Below are 26,301 nucleotides of genomic sequence, written 5' to 3' on the forward strand. Positions count from 1 at the left end.
CTCGTCAACAATCTGAAGTCAAAGACCGAGAGGTAAATTCCCCTCAGCCGAGAGGTAAATCCCTCTCGTCAACAACCTGAAGTCAAAGACCGAGAGGTAAATTCCTCTCGGTTGAGAGATAAATCCCTCTCGTCAAAAACCTGAAGTCAAAGACCGAGAGGTAAATTCCTCTCGCCCGAGAGATAAATCCCTATCGTCAACAACCTGAAGTCAAAGATCGAGCGGTAAATCCCTCTCGGGAGAGAGGTAAATCCCTCTCAAAGTCGAACGGTAAAGCCCGTTCACTAGGAAGCACTCCTAGCTAAAAGACCGAGTGGTAAATCTCTTCCGGCAGAGAGGTAAAGTCCTCCCATTAGGAAGTTCTCCACGAACTCCTAGTGTAAAGCCGAACGGTAACCCCCATTCACTAGGAAGCACTCCTAGCTAAAAGACCGAGCGGTAAATCCCTCTTGGCAAAGAGGTAAAGTCCTACCATTAGGAAGTTCTCCACGAACTCCTAGTGCAAAGACGAACGGTAAAGCTCGTTCCCTAAGAAGAACTCCTAGGTCAAAGTCAAAGTCGGGAGGTAAAGCCCTCTCAAAGCTGAACGGTAAAGCCCGTTCCCTAAAAAGAACTCCTAGGTCAAAGTCAAAGCAGGGAGGTAAAGCTCTCTCAAAGCCGAACAATAAAGCCCGTTCCCTAGGAGGAATTCCTAGGTCGAAGTCAAAGACCGAGAGGTAAATCCCTCTCGGTTCATGTTGAAGGCCGAGAGGTACATTCCTCTCGGTTCATGTTGAAGGCCGAGAGGTAAATCCCTCTCGGTTCATGTTGAAGGCCGAGAGGTAAATCCCTCTCGATTCATGTTGAAGGCCGAGAGGTAAATCCCTCCCGATTCATGTTGAAGGCCGAGAGGTAAATCCCTCTCGATTCATGTTTACATGGAAAGTAAGCTCCTCACTATAGGAAAAACAGCCTCTTTCAAACTCATAAGTCCTATAGTTAACCACGGCTAAAGCCGAACACTTAACTCGGACTTGGGGGGCATAATGTATCGTACCCAGTGGAGACCGAACGGTTAACATTCAGCACCGTTCGGTCCATCCACTCAGGTCAAAGATTGGGCCGCAATTGGGCCAACTTAAGCTATTGTTGGGCCAACAGTCCAGCAGATGATAAAATAATCAAAGAATATCTAATTAAAGATATTGATAAGCAGGTTATAAACAACCAACCGGATTTTCAGGTAATCTGTTTATATCTTATTCTGTTTATATTTTATTGGGCTTGTATCAGCTCAGGATCCATGAGGTAAATTATAAATACAAAGTCAGGGCCAAAAGCCGGGGACGTTCCACTCACGTTCCATTCAGGGTCTACTCACACTCAACTCATATTCTCAAACATTCAGCAGTGATAACAATTCACTAAATACTCAACCAAGAGCCGAGGTTCTTCAAAGCATACGCCTAACTTAAGCATCGGAGTATCTTTTGCAAGTACCTCTCCCTGGAGCACGAAGGCAACCGATCGGTCAAGACTGAAGTCAGCCGAACGGCTTCGACAGAAGAAAGGCAAGCAATTCAGGCGATTCCAGCGTTCGGAAGAAAGGAAGACACGTTAGCAAAGATTCGTCTCTCGGTCCCGCAAAATCTTACCGAAACAAAAAAATAATATAATTTTTTTTCAAAATGAAATATTATATTCTATTAATCCTATTCGGTTATCACGTTGCCATTTGGAAGTAATGATAAGATAGGTAGGTGTACAGTTGTATGGTTGCATTTTATTATTTCGTAGGCCCGTTTTCAATAAATGCTAATTTTTTAATAATTTTACTTTTAGCCCAAAAAACCATCCCTCTCTAGTTTTTCATTTCATTTTTTCTTTATTTAAAATATTGGTTTGGAATTACAACATATTATCATTAAATAACAATGTGATAATCATACAAGCACTCACGTCTGTTATTAATGAAGCGGGAGAATCATGTAACATTTTTTAGGATTTATATTTTTTGTCTTTATTCTTTCTAAAATATTGATTTATAATTTCTCAATAATTTTTTGACTGACCTTAATTTTTCTTTTTAAGAAATAAATTTTGGTCTCTGAATAATTTTTAGATTTGTCTTATTTTTGTGATCATTATGTTTAATCTCTCTACCAAATATAAATATGTAAAATACATGTTAAAAAACAATAACAAGAACTTGAAGGCAATTTATAACTAAGACGGATTTGGATCCGTTAAGGAAGAAAATGGAATTCCACCACCTCATCTTCTCTTTATACTTTTTCCAATTTTGTTTTTAATTCTAAATTTATTTCTTTTACTTTTTTTTTATTAATTTTATTTTTATTTTTCAAAATCTTAATTCTAATTCCCTCTCACTTTCACTTTTTCTTTCACTCTCAGCCGCAAGCCTCCAATTTCCATTGTCACCTTCTTTCTTTCTTTTAATTTCCATTTCTGTTAATAGAAAATTTGACAGAAAAAACAAATTCTGCATGAACAATATGAATAAGACGATAAACTGAGCTAACTATTTTTTCTTTTATTCACTTTTTATTTTGTACTCAACAAATATACTTCTTTTTCATTGCACCATTGTAAGCACATATGTAATTTTAAGCATAAATTTTCAAGTTTTGTTATTTAAAGACAAGGAAGTGGGGAATAAATTTTTAGGAGATTATATTATGGAATCATGATACTTCAAAACTCATCAGAAGTTATAAATGTTTTAAATTTATACCATGCATAATTTGCTTTTTCAGTCAAATTTTGTGTTAACGGAAGTGAAAATTAAGAAAAAGAAAAAAAGTGACAAGGTGGAGGATGGGGGTTTGCTGCTGAAAGGGAAAGAGAAAGTGAAAGTGAGAGGAGATTGAAATTAGGATTTAGAAAAAATAAAAAATAAAAGTAAAAAGTAAAACAAGTAAATTTAGAATTTAAAAAAAAACTAGGAAAATGATGGGGGTGGTGGAGGGAGTAAAATAGCAGCACTCTGAGATGCAGGCCCAAAGGAGTAAAAAAGGGCCCACAAAGTATTTATTGGGCTCACACAAGAGAATTTTGTACCCATTACCATTGCACATCTCCTAATCCTGCCATTACACGTGTTGACGTGTCCAAAATTAGACACCAACGGCAACGAACAGCAGAGAACGCATGGCCAATCCCGTTACCCTCTCTTTCCCGCTAACGCCACCATATTAAGTAAGTTATAATATTTATTTCACATACCATTGGACTTCGCCGCCGAACAAATAAACCGACGACGGAGTAATAATGCTGTAACCTCCGTAACGCCGTATCGTGGTAGCGAGCGTTCGAAGGTTCCACCTTGCATTATTTACGACGCTCCCTATCACTCTCCCTCGCAAAACCTCCTTCAATCTAATCTCACCCGCCGGTGACCCCTCCGCCATAACAATGCCTCAAAAGCATAACACCATGGTCTACCTCCATGGGACCCTCGATCTGGTAATCGTCGAGGCTCGCTGCCTTCCCAACATGGATTTGCTCTCCGAGCGTGTCCGAAGGTTCTTCTCCGCCCTCAACACTTGCAGCGCCTCCATATCCGGAAAAAGGAAGCTCCACCGCGCCCGCCACCGCCACCGCAAGATCATCACCAGCGATCCTTACGTCACCGTGTGCCTCGCCGGCGCCACCGTCGCGCGCACCCGCGTGATCTCTAATTCGCAGAGCCCTTCCTGGGACGAGCACTTCAAGATCCCGCTCGCGCACCCGGCCGCGCAGGTCGACTTCTTCGTCAAGGACAACGACATGTTCGGCGCCGACCTCATCGGAGTCGTCACCGTCTCAGCCGAGAGAATCCTCTCCGGCGAACCCATCAGCGACTGGTTCCCGATCATCGGCTCGTTCGGGAAGCAGCCGAAGCCTGACTGCGCGCTGCGCCTAGCGATGAAATTCACGAGGTGCGAGAACACTCGCATGTTCCGGTCCCTCAAGGAACCGGATCCGGATCGGTTCGTGGTTCGGGACTCTTATTTCCCGGTCCGTCACGGAGGGGCGGTGACGCTGTATCAGGACGCGCACGTGCCAGAGGCAATGTTGCCGGAGGTTGAGTTAGAGGAGGGTGTGAATTTTGAGCATGGGAAGTGCTGGGAAGATATATGCCACGCTATTTTGGAAGCGCACCATTTGGTTTACGTTGTGGGTTGGTCCATCTACCACAAAGTTAGGCTCGTGAGAGAGCCTACCAAACCCTTACCGAGCGGTGGTAGTTTGAATTTGGGGGAGTTGCTCAAGTACAAGTCCCAAGAAGGTTTGCGAGTTTTACTTTTGGTTTGGGATGATAAGACTTCGCACAGCAAGTTTTTCATTAACACGGTACGTACATTTTATGTTTCAGCACTTGTTTTATGGTGAAAATGGAATGTTCGATGGCAATGTTCAATCGTGTTTCTGTTTGGTTTTTGTTTATTTAAATGGGAATTTTACTGTACAGACTGATGAATTATAGCTTTGCAGTTTTAATTTAATCTTCTTGTATTTATTTGCTATTTTATACAATTGTGTTGAGGAGTGAGGACATAGCGATACTCACTCTTCCTTCAAACTCTTGGCATGTTTGTGGAATGGAATCTTTAAATACATATCATTAGATCATATTTAAATTGTTATGATTAAAAAAATACATGATTTTTGTCAATTAAACTGACATGTGACAACTCATCATCAACTTAATAAATTAAGCATCCATCCATTATGGTACTGTTCATTTTGTTTTTCATTTCTGGCAGGAATTATTCTCACGATATAACTGCGTAGTGCATTTTTGAATTAAAATTGACAAATTTTATTTTGGAGTAGTTTTATTTTGTAAACTGAATTTCCAAAAGAAACTCAAATCTTAATTCTATGAGAACTTCGTTTCAGATAAAATATAGCTGTGCAGGCACACTGAGGATAACCAATTATGATAAAAAACAGAGTTTATTTCCCTAACAGTAAATATAGTTTTTATGTATTTTTTTAGCTTACAAAATTTGAGTAGTAACATGTTGATGTGATTTTTGTTCCTTTATTGGAACATGCTTGTGACATAACTTTTAGGAATGGTTTGATGATCTTCCTTCCGTTATTTATATCGGATTTTGGTTTTCAAATTGGACCTTACAGTTGTACTGCTCTTCAATTTTGATTTAAATACCCAGTGACAAATTACGTATTCAAATCACATGTTGTATAGCCACATGACTGCGTGTTCATCATCTAAGTTCTAACTCATGCACTTCGATTTTGTAATTCCCAGTTGCTTGAACATCTAAACCAATTTGGACATATATACTTTGTTTCGCATTCTGCCTAGTTGAATATTGTGTCTGTTGATTTTTTTCTTTTTGCTACCTTACAAGTTACTAAATTTGATTGCAGACTGGAGTAATGCAAACGCATGATGAAGAAACTCGAAAGTTTTTCAAGCATTCTTCAGTTAGATGTTTGCTGTCACCAAGATATGCCAGCAGTAAGCTTAGCATTTTCAGGCAGCAGGCATGCTTTATGCTATGGTTTAGTAGCTTTCCCAGATTTTGTTATTTTTCTGTTAGAAAGTTCTAGATACTTGATCATGTTCGCTTTCCATGTTTTCAGAATACCTCTCTGGTTTTAATATATGCATAGGAGGGATCCTAATATAAATTTTTACATGATAAAATAATATTTCTTTGTCTTGATAGACATTAAACAGGGTAGGCCATATCAAAATCTATAAATGTTTATGAAGAGAGAAATACACAAAAACTTTACTTGACAAGATCATGCAAAGTGTAACATGAAGTTAATTTCCATTAGCAGGATAATTTCCTGCGTTAAACTTTGCATTGATGTGTTACTGAATTAGTTGGAACCCTTCCTTTTTGTATTGCCCAAATTGTATGCCTGGCATATGAAAACTGTAAATTTAACAGTTAACCCAGAAAGAATTTTTTTTTTGTTAATTTAACAATCAACAGTTGATATTTTTTCAATCTCAACAGAGTTGCTTTTCTATCTAAAAATACTTTATTTTTGTTTTCGAAAAATTGATAAAATGTTGACTATATTACTTGGCGCCAAACTTCAGGTTGTTGGAACTCTCTTTACACATCATCAGAAATGTGTGATTGTGGATACTCAAGCACATGGCAATAATAGGAAGATAACTGCATTTATAGGTGGTCTAGATCTTTGTGATGGCCGGTATGATACACCTGAGCACAGACTTTTCCGCGATAAGGACACTGTTTATCAGGACGATTATCATAATCCCAGTTTTTGCGTAAGTTCATGATCTCTGAGGATACCTTGCTTTACGTAGAAGTTGTTGCATTCTAAAACATGCATCGATTGCACACATATAAAAGCGTTTTTGTAGGACAATATATGTCCAGTTCCTGTTTTCTTCTCTAATAGGCAAAAGTAGAGTTGTTTTATTCAGTGAGGTTAATTAATAAGAGTATAGATATTCATAAGCTAATAGTGACTTCTTAGTTTGATGTATAGATTTTCACAAGGACATTGTTTAACATGTTAAAAATAGGGACAAAAAGCTTTCAGGCCTTCCACTCATTCGGCAGATTTAGCATGTTATAAATACTGTTGTTATTGGCACTTCGCATCAAGTAGTTGCTTCATAAATATAAACTGTCATTTGATGTTTTCTTTGATACCGATATTGAGAACGTAAGTGTACGGTTACCAACTGAAATTTGTCTTGTCGTCCACTTTTCTTGATAGACGGGAACCAAAGGTCCAAGGCAACCATGGCATGATTTACATTGCAAAATTGAAGGCCCTGCTGCATATGATATACTTACTAATTTTGAGCAGCGTTGGAGAAAGGCCACGAGATGGTCTGAGTTGGGTCGAAAGCTCAAAAGAGTGTCTCACTGGAACGATGATTCTTTGATCAAGTTAGAACGCATCTCTTGGATTCTTAGTCCTTCTGAATCAATTCCAACTGATGATCCTGAACTCTGGGTTTCGAAGGAAGGCGATCCTAAAAATTGGCATGTTCAGGTCACTAGTTCATTGTCTTCTGTCTTCTGTTCCGTTTTTTTTTTCAACAAAGAATTTGTTTAGTTGTACTTGGTTTATGTTTTTCACAGGTTTTTCGATCCATAGATTCTGGCTCTTTGAAAGGATTTCCTAAGGATGTATTTGAAGCTGAGTCCCAGGTAAGTTATCCAAACATTGAGTTTCTCAATATTTATAATAATGTCTTAGAACTTTTTGGATTCCCCTGTCTCGTTAATTTCTTTTTTATTGCCATTCATTGCAGAACCTTGTGTGTGCAAAAAATCTGGTTATAGACAAGAGTATTCAAACAGCGTATATACACGCTATCAGATCTGCTCAACATTTTATTTATATCGAGAATCAATATTTTGTTGGATCATCCTTTGCTTGGCCAGCTTACAAAGATGCAGGTTTTGGCAGAATATTGATGCTTACTAATGTAACTTGTTGCATCTGCTTATTGCTCATAATTTCTATATAAGCACCTATGACTAGTATTTAGCATGTAGCATGGTTTTGCTGCTTTTAACCACAGAACGCTACAAAATTCCTTCAACAAAAGGGAAAAATAGAATTAGACTTAATTCTGATTCCAACATTAGATCATTATAATGGGTTTTATATTTATAACAGAATGATACACACCAAGGTATCCTAGAATAATGTTGTTACACACAAAACAGAAAAAACAACGGATTCCTAATAATTTCCTTTTTGAATATCATCAATAAAATACAAAATATGCTATTAATATTCCTTTGGGCCTAACAGTAAGAATGAGTTTGGATTATATCACCATACCGTTGCTTTTAGGTCCCATGGTGTAAATCGAACATCTGCTTAACGCACTTGATGAATGAAAAACTTGGTCTAACTAAATTATAAGGTATTTACTACGATTGTGTGTCCTGAATACCTGCATCATTTGAAAGATCATTGTTTTTCCCTCAAAAAAAGCCCACATGCAGACTTGGTTATTGACATCGTTCTTTTCATTATATTTTTTTGTAACATTTTCTACTTATAAAAAATTCCATCTTTTTCATTGATCAGGCGCTGATAACCTAATTCCGATGGAGTTGGCACTGAAGATAGTTAGTAAGATACGATCCAAGGAGAGATTTACAGTGTATATAGTCATCCCAATGTGGCCCGAAGGTAACCCTTCTTCTGCTTCTGTGCAAGAGATACTCTTTTGGCAGGTTAGTTAAAAATTACGTTGCTAGCTTATCATGCAAAAGTCTACAATAGGAAAAAAATTTGTTCGTTGATCAATTGCAAGTGTTATATTTATTAATTATAAAAAGGAATTCACATTTTCAGGCACAAACTATGCAAATGATGTATAATGTCATAGCTCGGGAATTAAAAGTTATGGAACTTGACCATCATCCACAAGATTATCTCAACTTTTATTGTCTTGGAAACCGAGAGCCGTTGAAAAATGGTTTTTTAAGTCCAAGTAGTTCGTCTCCAGATAATGGCGAAACGGTAATACTTCAGCTTATTTAGTAACATTATTTCTAAAACACTTCATTTAATGTTGATTCCATTTTTAAAGACTTCATTTTATTTATAATATCAAGTTACACTGAGAGATATTTTAGAAAACAACTTGTTTTTTAATTGCGAAGTAATTACCAATTTACTTGGTGGATAAGTAGTTCGGGGTTATTATTCTTGTTTTTGCATTTAATCACATTAACATCTTTATGTAATCAGATTTCAGCCTCACAAAAGTTCCGAAGGTTCATGATTTATGTACATGCCAAGGGAATGATTGTGGATGACGAATATGTAATTCTTGGGTCTGCCAATATCAATCAACGATCTATGGCTGGATCAAGAGACACCGAGATAGCCATGGGTGCGTATCAACCCCATCATACATGGGGTAAGAAAAAGGGGCATCCACATGGTCAGGTTAGTATCATTTAATATACTGTCAATTATTATTTACAGAACTTTCCTTTTGGTGTGTGTGTGAGTGTATGGACTGTAAATTGAGTACGTTAGTTATTTACTTCTTTCGGGCTTATTCAACATTCTGCACCCCTTTTATGAAACAAAACAGCTAATTACTAGCACAAGACTCCTTTGACTATTGATTTGATCAAACAACTAGTTTAACTAGGGAGAGTCACTCCGCATCAACCTTCTTGTTTTTATTTTCTTGAAAATTTGACTGCGAGTCCATATAGCATGTCCCATATAATTCGCAAGGAAGGGTTGCAGAATAGCGAAACGCTAGTGAGACGCAAATGTGAGACTCATGGCATGGTAAATAATTCAAATAGGTAAAGTTTATGTTTTACAATGCAACTGTGGAACTCTAGGTAAACCGGTTATAGGTGCTACCAATTTTAGTTAATTTTTTGTATCATGTCATCTTTACATTTTACTTAAATTAACTTCTAGCGCTACCAACTTTAGCTGTTTTTTTTACCATGTCACGAGTCCCATTCTGGTTACACTGGTTAGTAGCAACAACTATACGCTGATTTGACCAACAACATCTACATGTCACGATGTGTGGGTTTACAATCAAATTTTCAAAAACAAAAAATAGGTTGCTATTACGACAACTTCAATAGAAACAATTCTCTTAAGTTACTTTTCTTGTTATAAATGTAAAATAGATTTTACTATATCATATTACTATTATTAGTACTTTATTCAAACACATGAATAAAAATCTCGTATTTGAGATACTCTAAGGCAATAAATTGTTTTAAAACCCATATTCGTACTTTATTTGTAAAATTGGCTCACGGGTCGAATCAGGCTTGTCTTTCTTTCCTTTTAGAGGGCAGAGAAAAGTCCCCAGTTGCTTCATTGGAGAGAACTTAGTTATGGTATTTGCAGGTATATGGGTATAGGATGTCTTTATGGGCAGAACACATAGGGAGCATACAAGCTTGCTTTAAGAATCCTGAAAGTCTGGAATGCGTGAGAAGTGTGAACAGTATTGCTGAAGAAAACTGGAGGAGGTACACATCTGACGATTATAATCCATTGCAAGGGCACCTGATCAAATATCCTGTGAGTATAAATGCCACTGGGAAGATAAAGTCCCTACCTGGATTTGAGTCTTTCCCAGATGTTGGAGGCAAGGTGCTTGGCTCCAGATCCAACCTTCCTGATGCTCTAACCACATAGGCATAGCATACACTCTTAATTTCTACGTCAAAAAACCTCACATCGGAGGGCTCAATTGGTATAGAAAAAGTTAAAACATTTTTAGTATGCTACAGGCTGCGTATAGTAATTATTAGTGGACTGTATGTCACGGCCACATTGTACATGTGTATCAATTCTTTTCTGCCTAATGGTCGAATGTCCAATAAACCATTCATTCATCTCCTTCCACTTGTACATTTGCATCCCTAATTCTTAATCAGACAACACTTGTTAATCACTCTGCTGATGCAAATTTAACATTTCAGTATGAAATATATATATCGCTAATTTATATTACAGATAGATGTTTTTCTATACCATAGATTAATATGTATAATTGAAAAGAGTGAAATTCATTATCGTAAATTTTGTAATCTCCTATAATTGGACATTCTTAATATTTTCATTATTTTCTTATTTTTAAGTGCATTTTTATACTATCCTTAACTGTTCTTTTCTTTTCTCTTTCAACTATTTAAAAGTAACATCCTTTTATAGTTATCTATTTTATATCCATCTCTAAACTTAATTTTGCTAGTACTTCTAAACAGTATGTCAATAGATACAATATAAAAAAATAATTATACCACGTGTCCTAATAAAAAATACATTCTTGAAGTTGTAACTTTTAATAAATTAGTCAGATTTTCTACTTCTCTGCTAGGAATTTAATTCTGAAATCGAAGAATTTATTCAATGGTATGTAATTGCAATATTATTTTCTGCAACGCATCGTAGTCTTTTCATCAAAGGAGAGAAAAAAATGTGTACGATCTGGTAATGAATTGTGAATCCCAGCTCCAACAATTTAAAGATCAACAAATATCAAATAGAGTTAAATAAACTTATTTGCATGAGATAACTATATTGAGCTACAATAGATATTTTAAATTTTTAGGATATTAAATATTTTTAATTTCTTAACTATAGAGTATACTTGTTTTTGGTCATCCGTGGAAGTGATTTAAGTATTTATTTAACTTCATTAATCATCCATACGTGAGACTTTGACCAAAGAAAATAATAGTATCTTAAGCAGTGAACCAACACGAGGGAGGATTAAGGGAGAATTAATCCAGCAAAGGAAGCAAACGAATTACAAGAAAGATATTATATGTTCATCCATGACATAACAATATATATCCCATGATAACAAGAACGACGTAAATTAAGCTCTTCTACAAAAACAAAATCACAAGAACGAACCACGGGAATCTTGTTGTTCAGTCACAGAAAGAGATTCAGTTAACAGTGACTTTTCCAACCATACCAGCTCCTTGGTGAGGCGAGCAGTAGAAACTGTAGGATCCCTTGGCACTCAAAGTGACGCTGTAAGTCTCACCAGGTCCGTTCAGCAACTCTTCCTCCGGCATAGAGATTGACCCTGCATCCACCCCACTGGGAATCTCGTCCTCATCGAAAACAACGTTGTGCGGGAACCCCGCGTTGTTCTTGAACACGATCTGTTCCCCGGAGGCCACGGAGAAGTCGCTGGGAACGAAGACTAGAGAGCCGTCACCGGCACCGAGCAAGACTTCGAGGGCCATGGCATTGCTGGCGAGGACGGCGCTGGCGGCGGTGGCCACTACGGCGGCTCCAAGGTCTTTGAGGGAAGCCTTGATACCGAAGCGTGGGGCCTGGGGAACTGAGACTTTAACCGCGGCACTCGCTTTGGTTGTTCCACTCGCCTTGAGGCCGGTGAATGAGGGAATGGCGACGGCGGCGGAGGTGACGGCGGCCATGTCTGTTCGTGAAGGAAGGTGTGGCGAGTGAGGTTTGTGTGTGGAATGGGGAAATCAGAACGACGAAATGGTAAGGTTGTTTTTTATAGAGTGAGAGAATTGAGAAGGGTGTGGATTGTTCTTTGTGTGGCTGTGCGAAGAGGAACAATGGGTGATTCAGATAATGCAGAGTGAAAGGGTTATCTCATCATCTCATCACCATTGCTCCCATTGGTTGAATCAGATGTTATCCTCTGACGTGGCGTAGATTTTTCTTTTTTCATTTCTTTCACTGTCACATATACATCTGAAGTAGAATCTCTGTTCTGTAATTAACACACTCAAAAAAGAGGTGGTGGTGGTGAATCTTATGTTAGTAAGATACTCATCGCTGGCACAAACTTTCAAGAAAACCACATTATTTTTTATATTTCTATCTTTTATCTAACTAAATAAAAGGAAATAAATCACTATTACTAATAAATCACGTGTAAGGAGTTTTAGATTATTACTAATAATCATCACCCCGTAGAGATACAATGGAATAAAATATTCTTTAGATAAATATAAATACGAAGAAAAATAATTAAGAAAATTTATCTCCGTTTATTTTGATGAATAAAAGAAGTAACTAGCAAAATGATATAAAAAAAATCATCTCATAGAAATTAACTATTGTTTTTTCTAACATTAATTTTATTTTTAAACTATTTTGATATTGTATAGCTACAAATTAAAGTAAAAAAATAAGACTGTAATATCCATAATGTAAAAGTATTAAATAAAATATGATAAAATTAATAAACTAAAATATATAATTATAAACATATAAATATTAATACAGTTATCTAAAATAATAATTAATATATATAAAACTAACAATGAATCATATAATTTTTTTAAAAGAGATAATTTTTATACAAAATAATTACTAAGAAATTATAAAACTACTTAGGAGAACTTTACCTTTTACCATACATGTATCAATATCTAACTTTCTATTTACTGACATATATGCATGTATCATTATTTAACTTTCTATTTACTCAGTGAATTAAACATCACAAAATAAACAAATAAAACATAAGAAACACAAATGAATATCAAGATAAGTTAGTTTGAAAAAAAATTATCCTAAATTATATCAATTATAAACTAAGTATGTATAAAATATAATAAGTCATATATATTAATACAAACAATTAACACTATAGTCAATTATTCAGAAACATGCTTTTAACATTGAGATTCATTGTAAGCGTGAATTTTTAGTAGTATTTATACTCCATAAAGTCATAGATAAAGAGATTATCATCCTACTACTCACAAGGTTAATGTCTTTTGCGCTTGTGACCAAATAGTCCAAAGGCAATGATCTCTTCTGACTTTCACCACACAACTCAATTTATTTTATTTGAGTATGAATAGTTATTAGAGTTCACGATCCTTATTGAAATCTCATATGTTAATACATACACTAAGATAATCACCACAGATAAATTCTTTTTGAAATTCTTTCACCATCATCATAATACATGTCCATGTTGTCATTTTAATCAAACACACTAATAATCATAAACATATAAAGTCTATTATTAATTAATCTCAAACCATCAAAGAAGAAAACAGATCCAACACACAATTTGGTGCTTAACGCCAAATCTTTCTCAAAAAGTGACGCTCAGTAAAAATTTTGACACTAAATGTCCTTCTTCTCATTAAATATTATGCTCAGCGGCACTTTCTAACGCTCAACGTTTAGGAACTAAATTGTTCTAGACCTACAATGCAAAGATGACACTTAACGCCAAAGCACTCATAAAGAGTGGCGTTCAAGAGTACAATTTGTCGCTTAGTGCTTTGAAATTAAAATATTTCCAAACTTGCATCACAAACTATCGTTCAGTTCAACGCCCCTTTGATACCACTCAGCGTTGTATAAGTTGACAACAAATTGATTTTGTGATTGTAAGTAATTTTAAGTTGTACACCTTAACTTTTATTATGATATTTTTTAAATTAACTAATAATATAAATTTTAAAAACTAAATATCAAGTGAACAATCACTCAGTTATTTGTTAGATATAATAGCTTCTTAAAGTAATCAAACAACCATTTATATTAACTTTAATTATTCATTTAGTCTTTATTTTGGTTGGAAAGTTTCGAATTGTACCCAATGAGTAACAATTTGTTTTAATTGCGTCCCAACTTTTGAAAAAGTATCATAAGTAGATATTTTTTTAAAAAATTACTAATGACTTTAATGACATACCATGCGTTAATATGTGATTTTTTTATTTTTTTTTTCAATTTTATTTTTGTCCACATGTGAGGTCCTTAGTATGACACATGACACTGATAACGTGATAGGACAATGTCACATGTTAATGTCATTGTTAACAATTTAATCCTTATATATGTGTTTTTTATTTAATTTAGTTATAATTTTTTCAAAATAGAGTAATATGGTGTCGAATCGGAATCACGACGAAACGACAAACCAAAAAAAGACGAGTTTGAAAAAAAGATTTTGGAGTTGTCACCATAGTTTATTTTGAAAAACTACACAAAAACCATAAAATGATAAGGCATGGTCTGCGAAAACCGAGTTCTAAGTTCGGGAATCGATTAAGCGTAGGGAAGATATTAACACCCTACCGCGTATGCCAGAAGGTAATACTCTTAAATAAATACGCAAAAAGTAATGTGGTTTTCAAAATGTCTAACTATTCCAAAAAAAACAACACTCTAAAATAAAGATATTTTTTAGTTTTTTGGGCTGACATATATTGACCGTGTTCCTACATATTTAAAATGAGGAATGAGAGTTACATGTTTCTTTTGAAAGATTGTTTGTTTGGGAAATCCAATATCTTAGATTTTGAACGATTTCATATTTTTGGCATGGTTGAGAAAAAAGAAGGTAAGAAATACTAAACTAACGCAGACGGTCACACGAGTATTCATACCTTTAAAACGATATTTATTTATTTTTAATTATTTTAAAAAAAGAGAAATGTATTAAACACCGAAACGATGCAAACAATCACATGAGTGTTTTTTAATTATTTTAAAAAAGAGAGAGAAGGATACTAAACACTAGGACGATGCGGACAATCACACGAATACTCATCTTTAAAACGATATTTAAACATTTTTAAATTAATTTTTAAAAGAGAAAAAATATATTAAACACTAGAACAATGCAGGCGATCACATATACTTTAAAACGATATTTATATATTTTTTAATTATTTAAAAAAATTATTAAACATCAAGAGGATAAGGACGATCACACTCATACCTTTAAAATGACATTTAAATATTTTTTAATTATTTTTTTTAAAAAAGAAAAATTTTAAACACTATGCGGACAATCACACGAGTGTTGATACCTTTAAAACAATATTTAAATATTTTTAAATTATTTTTTAAAGAGAAATAGAGATGTTAGGCACTAGAACGATGCAAAAGATGACACAAAAAAAACAATTTAAATATATTTTCGTTCTCTTTTTTCGTAATTTTTATGTATTTTTTATATTATATTATATATATATACATATATATATATATATATATATATATATATATATATATATATATATATATATATATATATATAAAAGGGTAAGTATTTAAAATAAAATGAAATAAATATCGAAAGCAAGTTAATAAGGTGCATATATAAAGAGAAATGAAACAAAAGATATAGAGTGAGATTTAGCAAATATAGGAAGTGTATGAATTGAAAATTTAAAAAAAAAGGGCCGAAAATAGCATTGGAGGTGTAAGAAACAAATGGGCTGCGCAAAGAAAAAAGATTTAAGCCCAAAACACAAAAGTGGGAGGGTGCCTGAATGGAAAAAAGTGGTGTGCAAAGAAATAAATGAAAGAGAGCCCAACTGGAGTGTATGAGTGAAAACAGTGATGCAAACAGAAGAATGCACGGCCTGGGAAATTAGACACAAAGTTTTTTCATCCTACACCTCCAACATCTTATCTTCACCTCCAAAATTTTCATTTTTAATCTTCTAGTATCTCACCCTCATATACCTCCAATTTTTTCAAAAATTTCATTTTTAACTTTAATAAATATTTTTTTTATTTTTTTCTCTTTTTTATTAAAAACATTTTACAGTACCTTAATAATAATTTAATTTAAAATTTAAATATTATTTAATATAAGTTTATATTTTAATAATTATTAAAATATTTATATTATAATAATATTTATATTAAAAGTATAAAAATAAAATAATTACAACAAAAATAAAATTATATTAAATAAAATATTTAATATATTAAATTATTTTAAAATATAAAAAAATTAAATAATTATTAAAATTTAAATAAAAAACAAAATTTTAAAAAGAATTATTTATATTATATTAAAATATTAAATTAAATTAAATAATTATTAAAAATTAAATAAAAAATAAAATTTTAAAATCAATTATTTATCGGATATCCATATCCGTAAAGCTAACTTATCGGATCTGTATATCCGATTAACCAGAATCTTTTCAAAATTTTGTTTTTTTCTAATTTTAATAATTATTGAATTTAATTTAATATTTTAATATAATTTAATATATTTAAATATTAAATGTGATTTTAAATATTATTTTTAGTTTCATTATTATCACTATTTTAATTTTTTTAATAAAATTATTATAAAAATATAAATTATATTTTAATAATTAATAAAATATTAAAATTTAGAAAATAATATTATAATTTTAAATTAAATTAAGTATTTATTAAATTTTAAATAAAAAGCAAAACTGTTACGGATTTTAATATTTGATAAATAAGTTTTTTAAAATTTTGGTTTTTATTTAAAATTTAATAATAATAAAATATTATTATTATTATTTTATTTTTTATATTTTTAATATAACTATTATTATAATATAAATAATATTTTAATAATTATTAAAATATAAATTTATATTAAATAATATTTAAATTTTAAATTAAATTAAATTAAATTATTATTAAGGTGGTGTAGAGTGTTTTTTAATAAGAAAGAGAAGAAAATAAAAATATATTTATGATAAAGTTAAAAATAAATTTTTTAAAAGAGTTGGAAGTGTAGGATGATAATATGTTAAAAGGTTAAAAAATGAAATTTTTGGAGTTGCAGGAAATATGTTGGAGGAGTAGGGTGAAACCCTCTTCATTCTACCCATCAGAAACCCATTAGGGTTTTTGCATCCCCCACCAGAAACAAAGAGACCTGAAAATTGGCATCACATGTGGCTCACTATTAGCCACCTCACAGAAAACTTAACGTTGTTGGTTTTTAAGGAATAAAAATACGAGTTTCCAAATTAAGAGGACGAAAATGAACAAACATTTCAAAAAGGGACGAAACTCAAAATCGCTTGATAATTTAAGAACTAAAAACATATTTAACCCGTTAATCAAATATTTAAAAGAATATGTTAAATTTTAAAACAAAAATATATTCAAAATTTGTTTCTATTTATTCTAATAGTCTCATATCTCTTAAGAGTCGATAACTAAAACAATTTAAATATTCATTCATCTTTTCATCATCTCAAATATCTTTTAAAGATAAAATGACAACAAAATTCTAAGCTTCAAAGTTAACAATATCTTCGATACATAATAATTGACCTTAATTATATTACTTAAGATAATTCTAATTGAAACATTAGTATCCATCAATAATTTCGATGTTCATAGAATATGTATGGTAAAGAAATTTTAAAATAAATTATATATTAAAGTAAAAATAAAAATGTTAATAGAATGCATAATACTCTCTCTTCTTTTATCAAATAAAAAACAAAACAATTGTTGTAAAATTATATTCCTAGATTGCATGAACATGTATGTGTAATAGTATGAAGTAACATGTTTTTATTCTTAACTTACTAAATTATAAGTAAAATAATTATATAATCATCACGCAATCTATTTTAAATTTTCATATGCATAAAAAACAATATTGTACTTGAGATTAAAAAAAATGAAAGAATCTTTCTTTTATATATTTATATAATAATCGTCAATATATGATATCAAATTATTGTCCATGTTTACCTTTTAAATAGTTATTTTCTTATCTACTATTAATTCATTCAGAGTTATATCACATTATACAACTTCTTATCTAATTTAAGTTTTTAAATATCTTAAATGAAATTTTAGTTTGTCCTGTGATTTATTATAAAATTAAATTTTCTAAAGATTTTCAAAATAAAATATTACAATAATATCAATATTTTTAATTCAAATAGGTTTTATAATTCAAGTATTAAAATGTTTTCTTTAATTTATTTCATTATTCTCAGTCCTCCTAATTAATCATATTAAAAAAAAAAGTTGAGTCAACACACTTTATTTTTGTTAAATTAAAAAAATATATTATAATAATAATATTATTATCAATCATTTGATCGAGTAATAATAATATAATAGCGTGAGTAATAATACATATCAATAATATTCAATAAAGATTGTCGTCTTTTAAACAATCTAAAATACGTTTATGAGAACAAATATTCACATGTTAACCATAATTATGATAAATCTTATTAGTTTGATTATATCATAATGTTATTTTTATTTTCGATAAAGTATTAAGTTATTATTATTATTATTTATTTGAGGTTAAGTATTTATTTTATTGAATTATTTGATATCACATTATTTATTTTATAACATGAACCTAAGGCTTAAAAACTCTATGAATACATTTGGTATTGGGAATACATAGGCTCATATTCATTCTCTTGTATTTACAAAATCTCAATCATCTTACTAACTTGAGTGTGAGAGAGTTTTTTGTAGGTGAATTTTTATTGTGTTTCAACCCTCAATATTAAACATTAAGATTCCCCTAGCCACTTAGATATTGTCACATAATCAAAGATCCATACTCTTATGTTTCTTGGCAACATGAGAAGTCGTTGTAAGAGTCGGTCTGGTTGGTTTGATTTTCTATTTCTTGGGGTGTCCGTCACACTTTGTAGTTGAAGTCCCTCGATGACAAGAAAATGTATGAGTGTTGTTTTGGGTATATGGTCGAGGTCAATAGTCTAAGTTATGTTGTGTCGTCCAAACTATGAATGTTGTCCGAAAGTTCAATTGTTGTTTCAAACTGATCATTCAAAAGGTACCTACAGAAGACACTTTGGTGCTAAGGTCAGCTCAATGTTGGTAGTTAGTAATTAATGTAATAGTAAATGTAAGTTACCTACCTTCTTATCTCAAGATACACAGACTCAACTAAGAAAGAATGAATACAACAAATGTGTGGTATCGAAGTCTAAGAATACATGATTTTTTTAAAATAATAATATATTTTATACTTTTATGTAGTGTTTGAGTTATTACTAAATGAAATAGAATAGGAATAGAATCATATGATAAATATTTCATTATGATCATAATTCAAGTAATTTTTATAAATATAGGTGTAATCCTATATTTTGGTCATAATAGCTAAATTGTTAGTCTAATTTATTTTATCCAGTGTTGTTTTATTTTGGTGTGTGCTTTTATCTTTGTATTATATCATATTATTCATGTGAGCATAAAATAATACATGTGAGCAAAGTGTACAACACTAAAGTTACCTAAAGACTTAAGAAATTAAGTTTGAAATGTTTAAAAATATTATGATTATATTTTGTATTAGATGGGTTATATGTATATTTTGAAAAAATGTTTATGATTTTGGAAGAGTGTATACTAAAAACATATTTGTATTATATGTTTTTTCTTTATGTTCTACTATTAAATGACACCAAAAGATTTATATACTATGTTGTATTTGAAATTTGGGATGTTATATAACACTGATAATATTATTCATCTAAATATTGTGTAAAAGATTTAGATTAAAATTAATGTTAATTTTTTATATGAATTTAACTCAGATTTTATTATTCGTCAATCATTGAACTCATTAATTTGTTTTAATAACTAACAATATACCCATGTAAAAGAGGATCTCGCTCCGAATAAATTTAGAAAACAAATATTAGAAATAAAACAAAAGTCCATAAATATTCGCTTTTAAAAAATTTAAATTAAATAAAAAGTATTAAATAATTGGTTGAAGTTAAAAAAATCACGTACTAGTATCAGGAAAAATCATAATTTTAATAGTTTCTGTCAAGATGAGCATATAAGTTTTGTCAACCCGTGGTTATGGAAAATATACAAGCACAGAGCAACAATGCTGATAGAAATGATTATATTTGTTTTTTTTTAATTAATCATTTAGTTTTTTACACTAAAATGGTTTGTTGTTATGTTATTTTAGACTTTGATAATAAAAATTAAATTAATTTGATCTTAATTTATAAAAAGTTGATATATTTTCGTTGTTAAAATTTTTTAGACTTAATTATTTATTTGATCCCTAAATTCAATTGTTAGTGTTTAGTTGGTATCCGCTTTTGAAAACGTATGTGGTATAATTGTATCAATCAAGTCCTATCTGGTTAACTATGCTTAAATTGATAATGTTGACTTTCGTTGTGACATTTAGTTGACATATATTAGGTTGGCATGTGAGGTACAATATTGGTTACGTGGAAATTGAATATATTAAGGGTTTCTTAATTGGAGAAAAATATAATTAATACAATTAAATGTTAATAGAATTAGAGTGTTTCACGAAAGAAAGAGATTACTTGTAATTAGGGTTCTAATGGTTGAAGAAGAAGATGTGCAGTTAGGGATGACAAAAAAATTCGTGCCCGTAAATATTCACGGATAAAATCCGCGACGGATAGTTAACACTTGCAAATACTTACTATCCACGAGTTGCGATAGCAGATATTTTAATACCCGCTTATAAACGGGTCGGGTGCGGGTATTATACTATCTGTACCTGCAAATATCCGCTACCCGCAAAAAATAAAAATAAAAATTTAGTTTATATTTTATTAAGTTAAATTTAATTAAAATTAATATTAATTTATATTTTATAAGATTAAATTTAATTAAATTTTAATTTATATTTAATTTAATTTATATTATATTTTATATATTTTTTTGTAAATTTATTTAAATTTTATTTTAATAATTTATAAAAATAAATTTTTTTAATATTTGTAGGTATCCGCGGGTATCACGGATATCCGTGGGTTTTAAAATATCTGCGGATATTTTTTAAGCGGGTATCCGTGTGGATAGCGGGTGGATTTTTTTTTTGTCGGGTCGGGTTTCGGATAGTGCAGCGCTGACTATAAGCTTGAGTTGGAGCAATCTACTAGTTGCTTTTATGATTTCTAGGTTATGTGTTTGATTAACACGATTTGCAAGCTCTTTAAAAAAAATTGCTTTCGGCACGTTAGCTCAGTATTTTGCCACATCACTAATTGTACCTGCGGATATCCGTTATCCATAAAAAATAAAAATAAATATTAAATTTATATTTTATTAAGTTAAATTTATTACAATTAACATTAATTTATATTTTATAAGGTCAAATTTATTTAATTAATTTATATTTAATTTAATTTATATTATATTTTATATATTTTTATAATTTTATTTAAATTTTATTAATAATTTTAAAAAAATATATTTTTTAAAATATTTGTGAGTATTCACGGGTATCCGCAGATTTTAAAATACCCACGAGTATTTTTTAAGCGGATATCCGTGCGGATAGTAGGTTGGATAGCGGATGAATTTTCTTTTTATCGAGTCGGATTACGGGTAGATAGTATCCATGCCCAAGACCCATTCTCATCCTTAGTTTGCTACCAACTAAGCAATTAAACAAATCTTTTAAAACTCATCATAGATTTTTTTTGTTAAAATTAAAATTGTTAAATAAAATTAATAAAAATGATTTATTTTATTGATATAATTAACATAATCTTTGTAGGACTAAATTACACCAATTTTTACAAATCACAAATAAATTAAAATTAAAAGTAATTTAAAGAACAATTTGACATTTTTAAATGAAAACATACATAAAATAACTAATTACATCTTATTTTTATTATCATACAAATATCCTAAAAAAGAAAGAAATATAATACATGAAACTTATAAAAAATAGAGTAGGAACAATAAATCAATCTTATTGGAACATCTAAGGCACATTAAAAGAAGGTTTAATGTTTCCGTAAGTCCCTATTTTGGTCATGAATTTCAAATAGGTTCTCTTTCTTTTCGGCGTATCAATGGAGTCCTTGTTTTTGTAAAATTTAATCAATTAGAGGTCTGCCGTTAAATTGGACATTTAAAAGGATTTTTGTATTAGATAATTCATATGCACAGAGGTATAATCACTTTTGGGTAAGGGTATATTAGGAAAATTGAAAAACTTTCAGAGCGGCCCTTTAATTGAGAAATGCAACTGAGATTGGGGAAACAAATTGGGGCAACGAACTATTAGGATTCGCGTGAGGGAAAAAATCTCATTCTTTCTTCGATTCGAAGCGCCATGTTTGGAAGCTGCTTGATGACGCCCATAACTTGGTTGTCACCCTTCATGACAAAATGAAAATAGAGACATCATTACGATGAGTGCAGGTGATACTGGAACAAAGCAAACCAAAGCAAACCAAATGACGTGGCCAAAATATCTTTAATTTCAAGCTGCCAGATTTCTCCACGCATCTAAACGTGCTGCAAATGTTGAGTTATTATTACTGAACTTAGTCTGCTGCATGACGAAACTTGCCATGCTTATTTACCAGGTTCCGGTTTGGACAATGTTGGCTAATGTGGGGACTGACACGAACCCCTGCATGCACTCTCTGCCGCTTCCAACTACATCTTCTTCATCGACGAACCTTGCCGCTTCAGCTCGAACAAAGATCACGATTTTTCTTCCCTCACGCGAATCCTAATAATAAAAAACTCCAATTTGTTTCCCCAATCTCTCAACTGCATTCCTCAATTAAAACGTCTTGTCCTTTAATTTTTTCTTTTTTCCTAGTTTACCCTTACCCAAAACTGATTATACTTCTCTTCCTTCTTCTTTATTTAATACAAAAATTCTTTTAAATGCCACGTCTGCTTAGTAACTGCACTAACCATGTCACGTAACCAATACTGTTACGACCGTTTGTCCATTTGTCCAATTTAACGGCAGACCTCTAATTGATTAAATTTTACAAAAACAAGGACTCCATTGATACGCCGAAAAGAAAGAGGACCTATTTCAAATTTATGACTCAAATAGGGACCTACGGAGACATTAAACCTTAAAAGAAAAAGATACATTGAAGAGAGAAACCACGCGGCGGCCACCACCACCCATTCCGCCATTATTGACTCTCCAAAGCAAAAGAGAGACAGGTCAAAACAACACGTGTAAGAATTGCCCATCTTCAGGTTGGGATTGGACTAGAACATTGTCTGTTCCCGCGCATAGGCATAGGGTTGGAATATGCAAGGAATGTGGACTTCGCTGAGGAGCTAAAGCCATTGAAGTTAGTGCTAGACGAAGTTGTGTAAGCACCCATGTTGGGGAACACGAGCCAGTCGTTCACTTGCAGTTCCGGAAGCTTGTAATCCGTTAGAACAGTGTCAAGTGAATCGCAGGTTGGCCCAAACACGGTGGAAGAGTAGGTTTTGGAATCCCTGCAAAAAGGGTTCTCAGGTTTCGAGCTGCAGGCGAGTGGCATGCACGTGACGGTAGCGTAGTCAAATACGATGTTAATAAGCGTTCCATAAATTCCATCGTCAATCCAATACTCCCTCAACTCTCCTCTCACGCGTTTCCCGATAACCTTCGTGGCCAACGTGAAAGCCGTTTCTGCAAAGTAACGACCCGGCTCGCCAATAACCACCAGCTCCTCTTCATTCCCGAAGCTGCCTTGAATCGCCGCGTTGATTTGCATAGCCGCGACATCGAACTCCGGCCCGGAGGTGAAGCCGCCACCGATGTCGAGAACGCGCATTCTCGGCATGCCCAGCAGGGAAGCCATATCGAAGACGGACTTTGCCGCAGATATGGCTCCTTTGTAAGCTTGCGCGTCACCTCCACCACTTCCAATGTGGAAGGACACTCCCGTCACTTTGAGTCCGGCGGCGTGAGCCACGCTCAGAAGCTCCGGGACTTCTTCGGGAAGCGCGCCGTATTTGAGGCCCAAGCTGGTGCGCGCTCCACTTTCTTGCGGCGGCCTGATGCGGAGGAGCAACTCGCACGTGGGGTGGCATTTGCGTATCTTTTCTACCTCGTCTTTAGAGTCGTAGGTTGTGACGTTGACGCCTACGGTGGCGGCGTATTCAATGTGGGATTCGGATTTGCAAGGGTTGGCGTAGATGATGCGGTCGGGTGAGACTCCAAGGGATAAAACGGCTTCAATCTCGGCTTTGCTGGCGCAGTCGAAGCTGGTGCCGAGGGCGGCGAGAGCTCCGATGAGGGAGAGGTTGGGATTGCACTTGACGGCGTAGTAGGGTCGGACCGTGGGAAGCTTGGTGGCCCATTTTTCCAACAAGCCCATAACGACCCCCAAATCTAGTACGCTGAATGGAGAATCAATGTCTGGTTTTTCGGCAATGGCTGTTTGAATGAAGTCAGTGAGGGCATTTCCTTGTGGTGACAGTGCAGTGACTCGTTTGCCCTTAATGCCTGAAGCACTGAAAACAGGCTTCAAGCTCAAGGCTTGGAATGGTTGAGAAACTAGTGTAGACATTTTTGGTAGTAAAGGTAACTAAGAGCTGAAGGGGAAGCAGAAGGGAGAGTGTTAGAGTACGTGAATGACCACTGAATGGATGATAGTGTCTTTGATGTTTGAGAGCCAAATGAAGATCATATATATAGACCCAGTAAAGCAGCCAAAGCACCATTTTTGGCAATTTCTTTTTAAATTATCGTAGCAGGGAAGATTTTAAAAAAATACGAAAATGGATAAGTTTTAAGGTGGCACTATCTCGTCACAAAAAAGATTGTGTCTGTACGAATTTAGTTTAAAATATTTTTTAAATTAAATCAGGTCAAATTGATACAAATTCGGTTCAAAATATTTTAAACGAAATTTTATCAAAATTTAACTGAAATTATGTTTGTCTTATATATTTTTAATTTAAAATATATTAAACTAAAATTATCTTAATTTAACACAATTTTTTTAATTTAAAATTTATAACTTAAAATCATATCAATTTTGGCACCATTTAACTTGAAAATTACTTTTAAACTAAAGTTGTCCCATTTCAAACTATTCCTTGGCAATCAAGTCAAATTGTAACACCACTTATCCATTTTTGATAATTCTTTAAAAATGAATCCCATTTTGATAATTTTGTTGTTTTCACACATAAGCATGTACTTAATAGATCATAATATATTGACAATTTTTTATAATAATTATTTTTTAATAATAAATTATGTATTACTTTGTTTGATTTTATTTTTAAAAAATATTTGAAACGATTAATCACATATAAAAAAGTTATAAAAAAAATTACGTATTGCATGATTGAATATATAATAATTTATGAGTTTGATACATGCAGAACCAAATAAGCACCACGAATAAAGTATTAGCGCATTACATTCCAGCGCGACGAATCGAGAAAGCATATGAAAGAATATCAGATCTAGTCACTCAATCTTTCATCTTCCTTATTATCCTGTTAAATAAAAAAGACATTAATAATATCATATTTCTCTTATTTGGATTTTCTATTAAAAGCTTATACAAGAGCACAATAATATCATAGTTATCTATGATAAGTGCAATCCATATATCAACCATTTTCTTCCTTGCCATGACAAAGCAAGTGTCTCATTCTACTTTCGATAACAACCAATTATAAGCTCTTTAGTAGTAAAGTATTTATGTAATTTTTATCTAAGTGTTCTCACATGAAAAACTATTCACTATACTCCAATGGACTAATGTTATTCCTTGCAAATCTTTCTTACTGGTCTAACAAAAAACTGAGTTAAAAAATCATTTTACAAACAGTACATAATTATGCATTGTATAGAGTTTCATTCTTAAATAACAAAAATAAAGCAAATAAATCATTTTAGATCTTAAAACAACTTAAAAATAAATTCATTTAATAATCCTTAACATCTTACTAATAAAGAGATTGCCAAGCAAGCAAAATACTGAAATGCATGTTAGTTAGTACATTAATCTTTCATAGATTAATTTAGGTATTTATTTAAAATAGTATATATATTATGTATTCCTCTAAAAAGGAGACTCTTATATACAAACAAGTGTATATGTTCTAAATAATATAGTTAAATGAAGTAAGAGACACTAGTACAAAAAAGAGCGTATAACGGCACGCGTTTAACGTCCAACTACTGAATAGCCAACGTTAAAAATGACCGGTGACATTTTTGTAAATAAATACAATTATTAAACGTCGTTTAGAATTGTAATTCGACGTAAAATGATATAAAACGTCAAA

The 26,301-nt window shown here is 32.4% G+C and overlaps 3 protein-coding genes across 3 annotated transcripts; 1 reads left to right on the forward strand and 2 right to left on the reverse strand.

Annotated features, from left to right (window-relative positions):
- Window positions 1-2,649: 2,649 nt before the first annotated feature.
- Window positions 2,650-11,549, forward strand: LOC124838815 (phospholipase D delta-like). The gene is made up of 10 exons (XM_088107395.1): window positions 2,650-4,335; window positions 5,383-5,499; window positions 6,071-6,265; window positions 6,724-7,005; window positions 7,095-7,163; window positions 7,268-7,415; window positions 8,059-8,207; window positions 8,329-8,496; window positions 8,728-8,928; window positions 9,871-11,549. The coding sequence occupies exons 1-10, from the start codon at window positions 3,415-3,417 to the stop codon at window positions 10,162-10,164; spliced, it is 2,544 nt and encodes an 847-aa protein (XP_087963521.1). The 5' UTR covers window positions 2,650-3,414; the 3' UTR covers window positions 10,165-11,549.
- LOC124838821 (plastocyanin) lies at window positions 11,245-11,991 on the reverse strand. Its single transcript, XM_047314510.2, has one exon. The coding sequence runs from the start codon at window positions 11,925-11,927 to the stop codon at window positions 11,427-11,429; it is 501 nt and encodes a 166-aa protein (XP_047170466.1). The 5' UTR covers window positions 11,928-11,991; the 3' UTR covers window positions 11,245-11,426.
- Window positions 11,992-23,268: 11,277 nt separating this feature from the next.
- On the reverse strand, window positions 23,269-24,572 carry LOC124824036 (ornithine decarboxylase-like). Its single transcript, XM_047296395.2, is given in 2 exon segments — window positions 23,269-23,292; window positions 23,295-24,572. Coding segments are annotated over 2 exon segments (1,293 nt in total). The 5' UTR covers window positions 24,564-24,572.
- Window positions 24,573-26,301: the final 1,729 nt, after the last annotated feature.

Source organism: Vigna umbellata, chromosome 2 (genome assembly GCF_029865625.1).
Source record: "Vigna umbellata cultivar VRB3 chromosome 2, Vumbellata_1.0, whole genome shotgun sequence".
NCBI classification, from domain to species: Eukaryota; Viridiplantae; Streptophyta; class Magnoliopsida; order Fabales; family Fabaceae; genus Vigna; species Vigna umbellata.

Coding starts and splice junctions, on each gene's coding strand:
- LOC124838821 (XM_047314510.2), bottom strand. CDS start 11,927: ATGGCCGCCGTCACCTCCGCCGCCGTCGCCATTCCCTCATTCACCGGC.
- LOC124838815 (XM_088107395.1), top strand. CDS start 3,415: ATGCCTCAAAAGCATAACACCATGGTCTACCTCCATGGGACCCTCGAT. Junction 7,006..7,094: donor CTAAAAATTGGCATGTTCAG/GTCACTAGTTCA, acceptor TGTTTTTCACAG/GTTTTTCGATCCATAGATTC. Junction 8,208..8,328: donor AAGAGATACTCTTTTGGCAG/GTTAGTTAAAAA, acceptor TCACATTTTCAG/GCACAAACTATGCAAATGAT.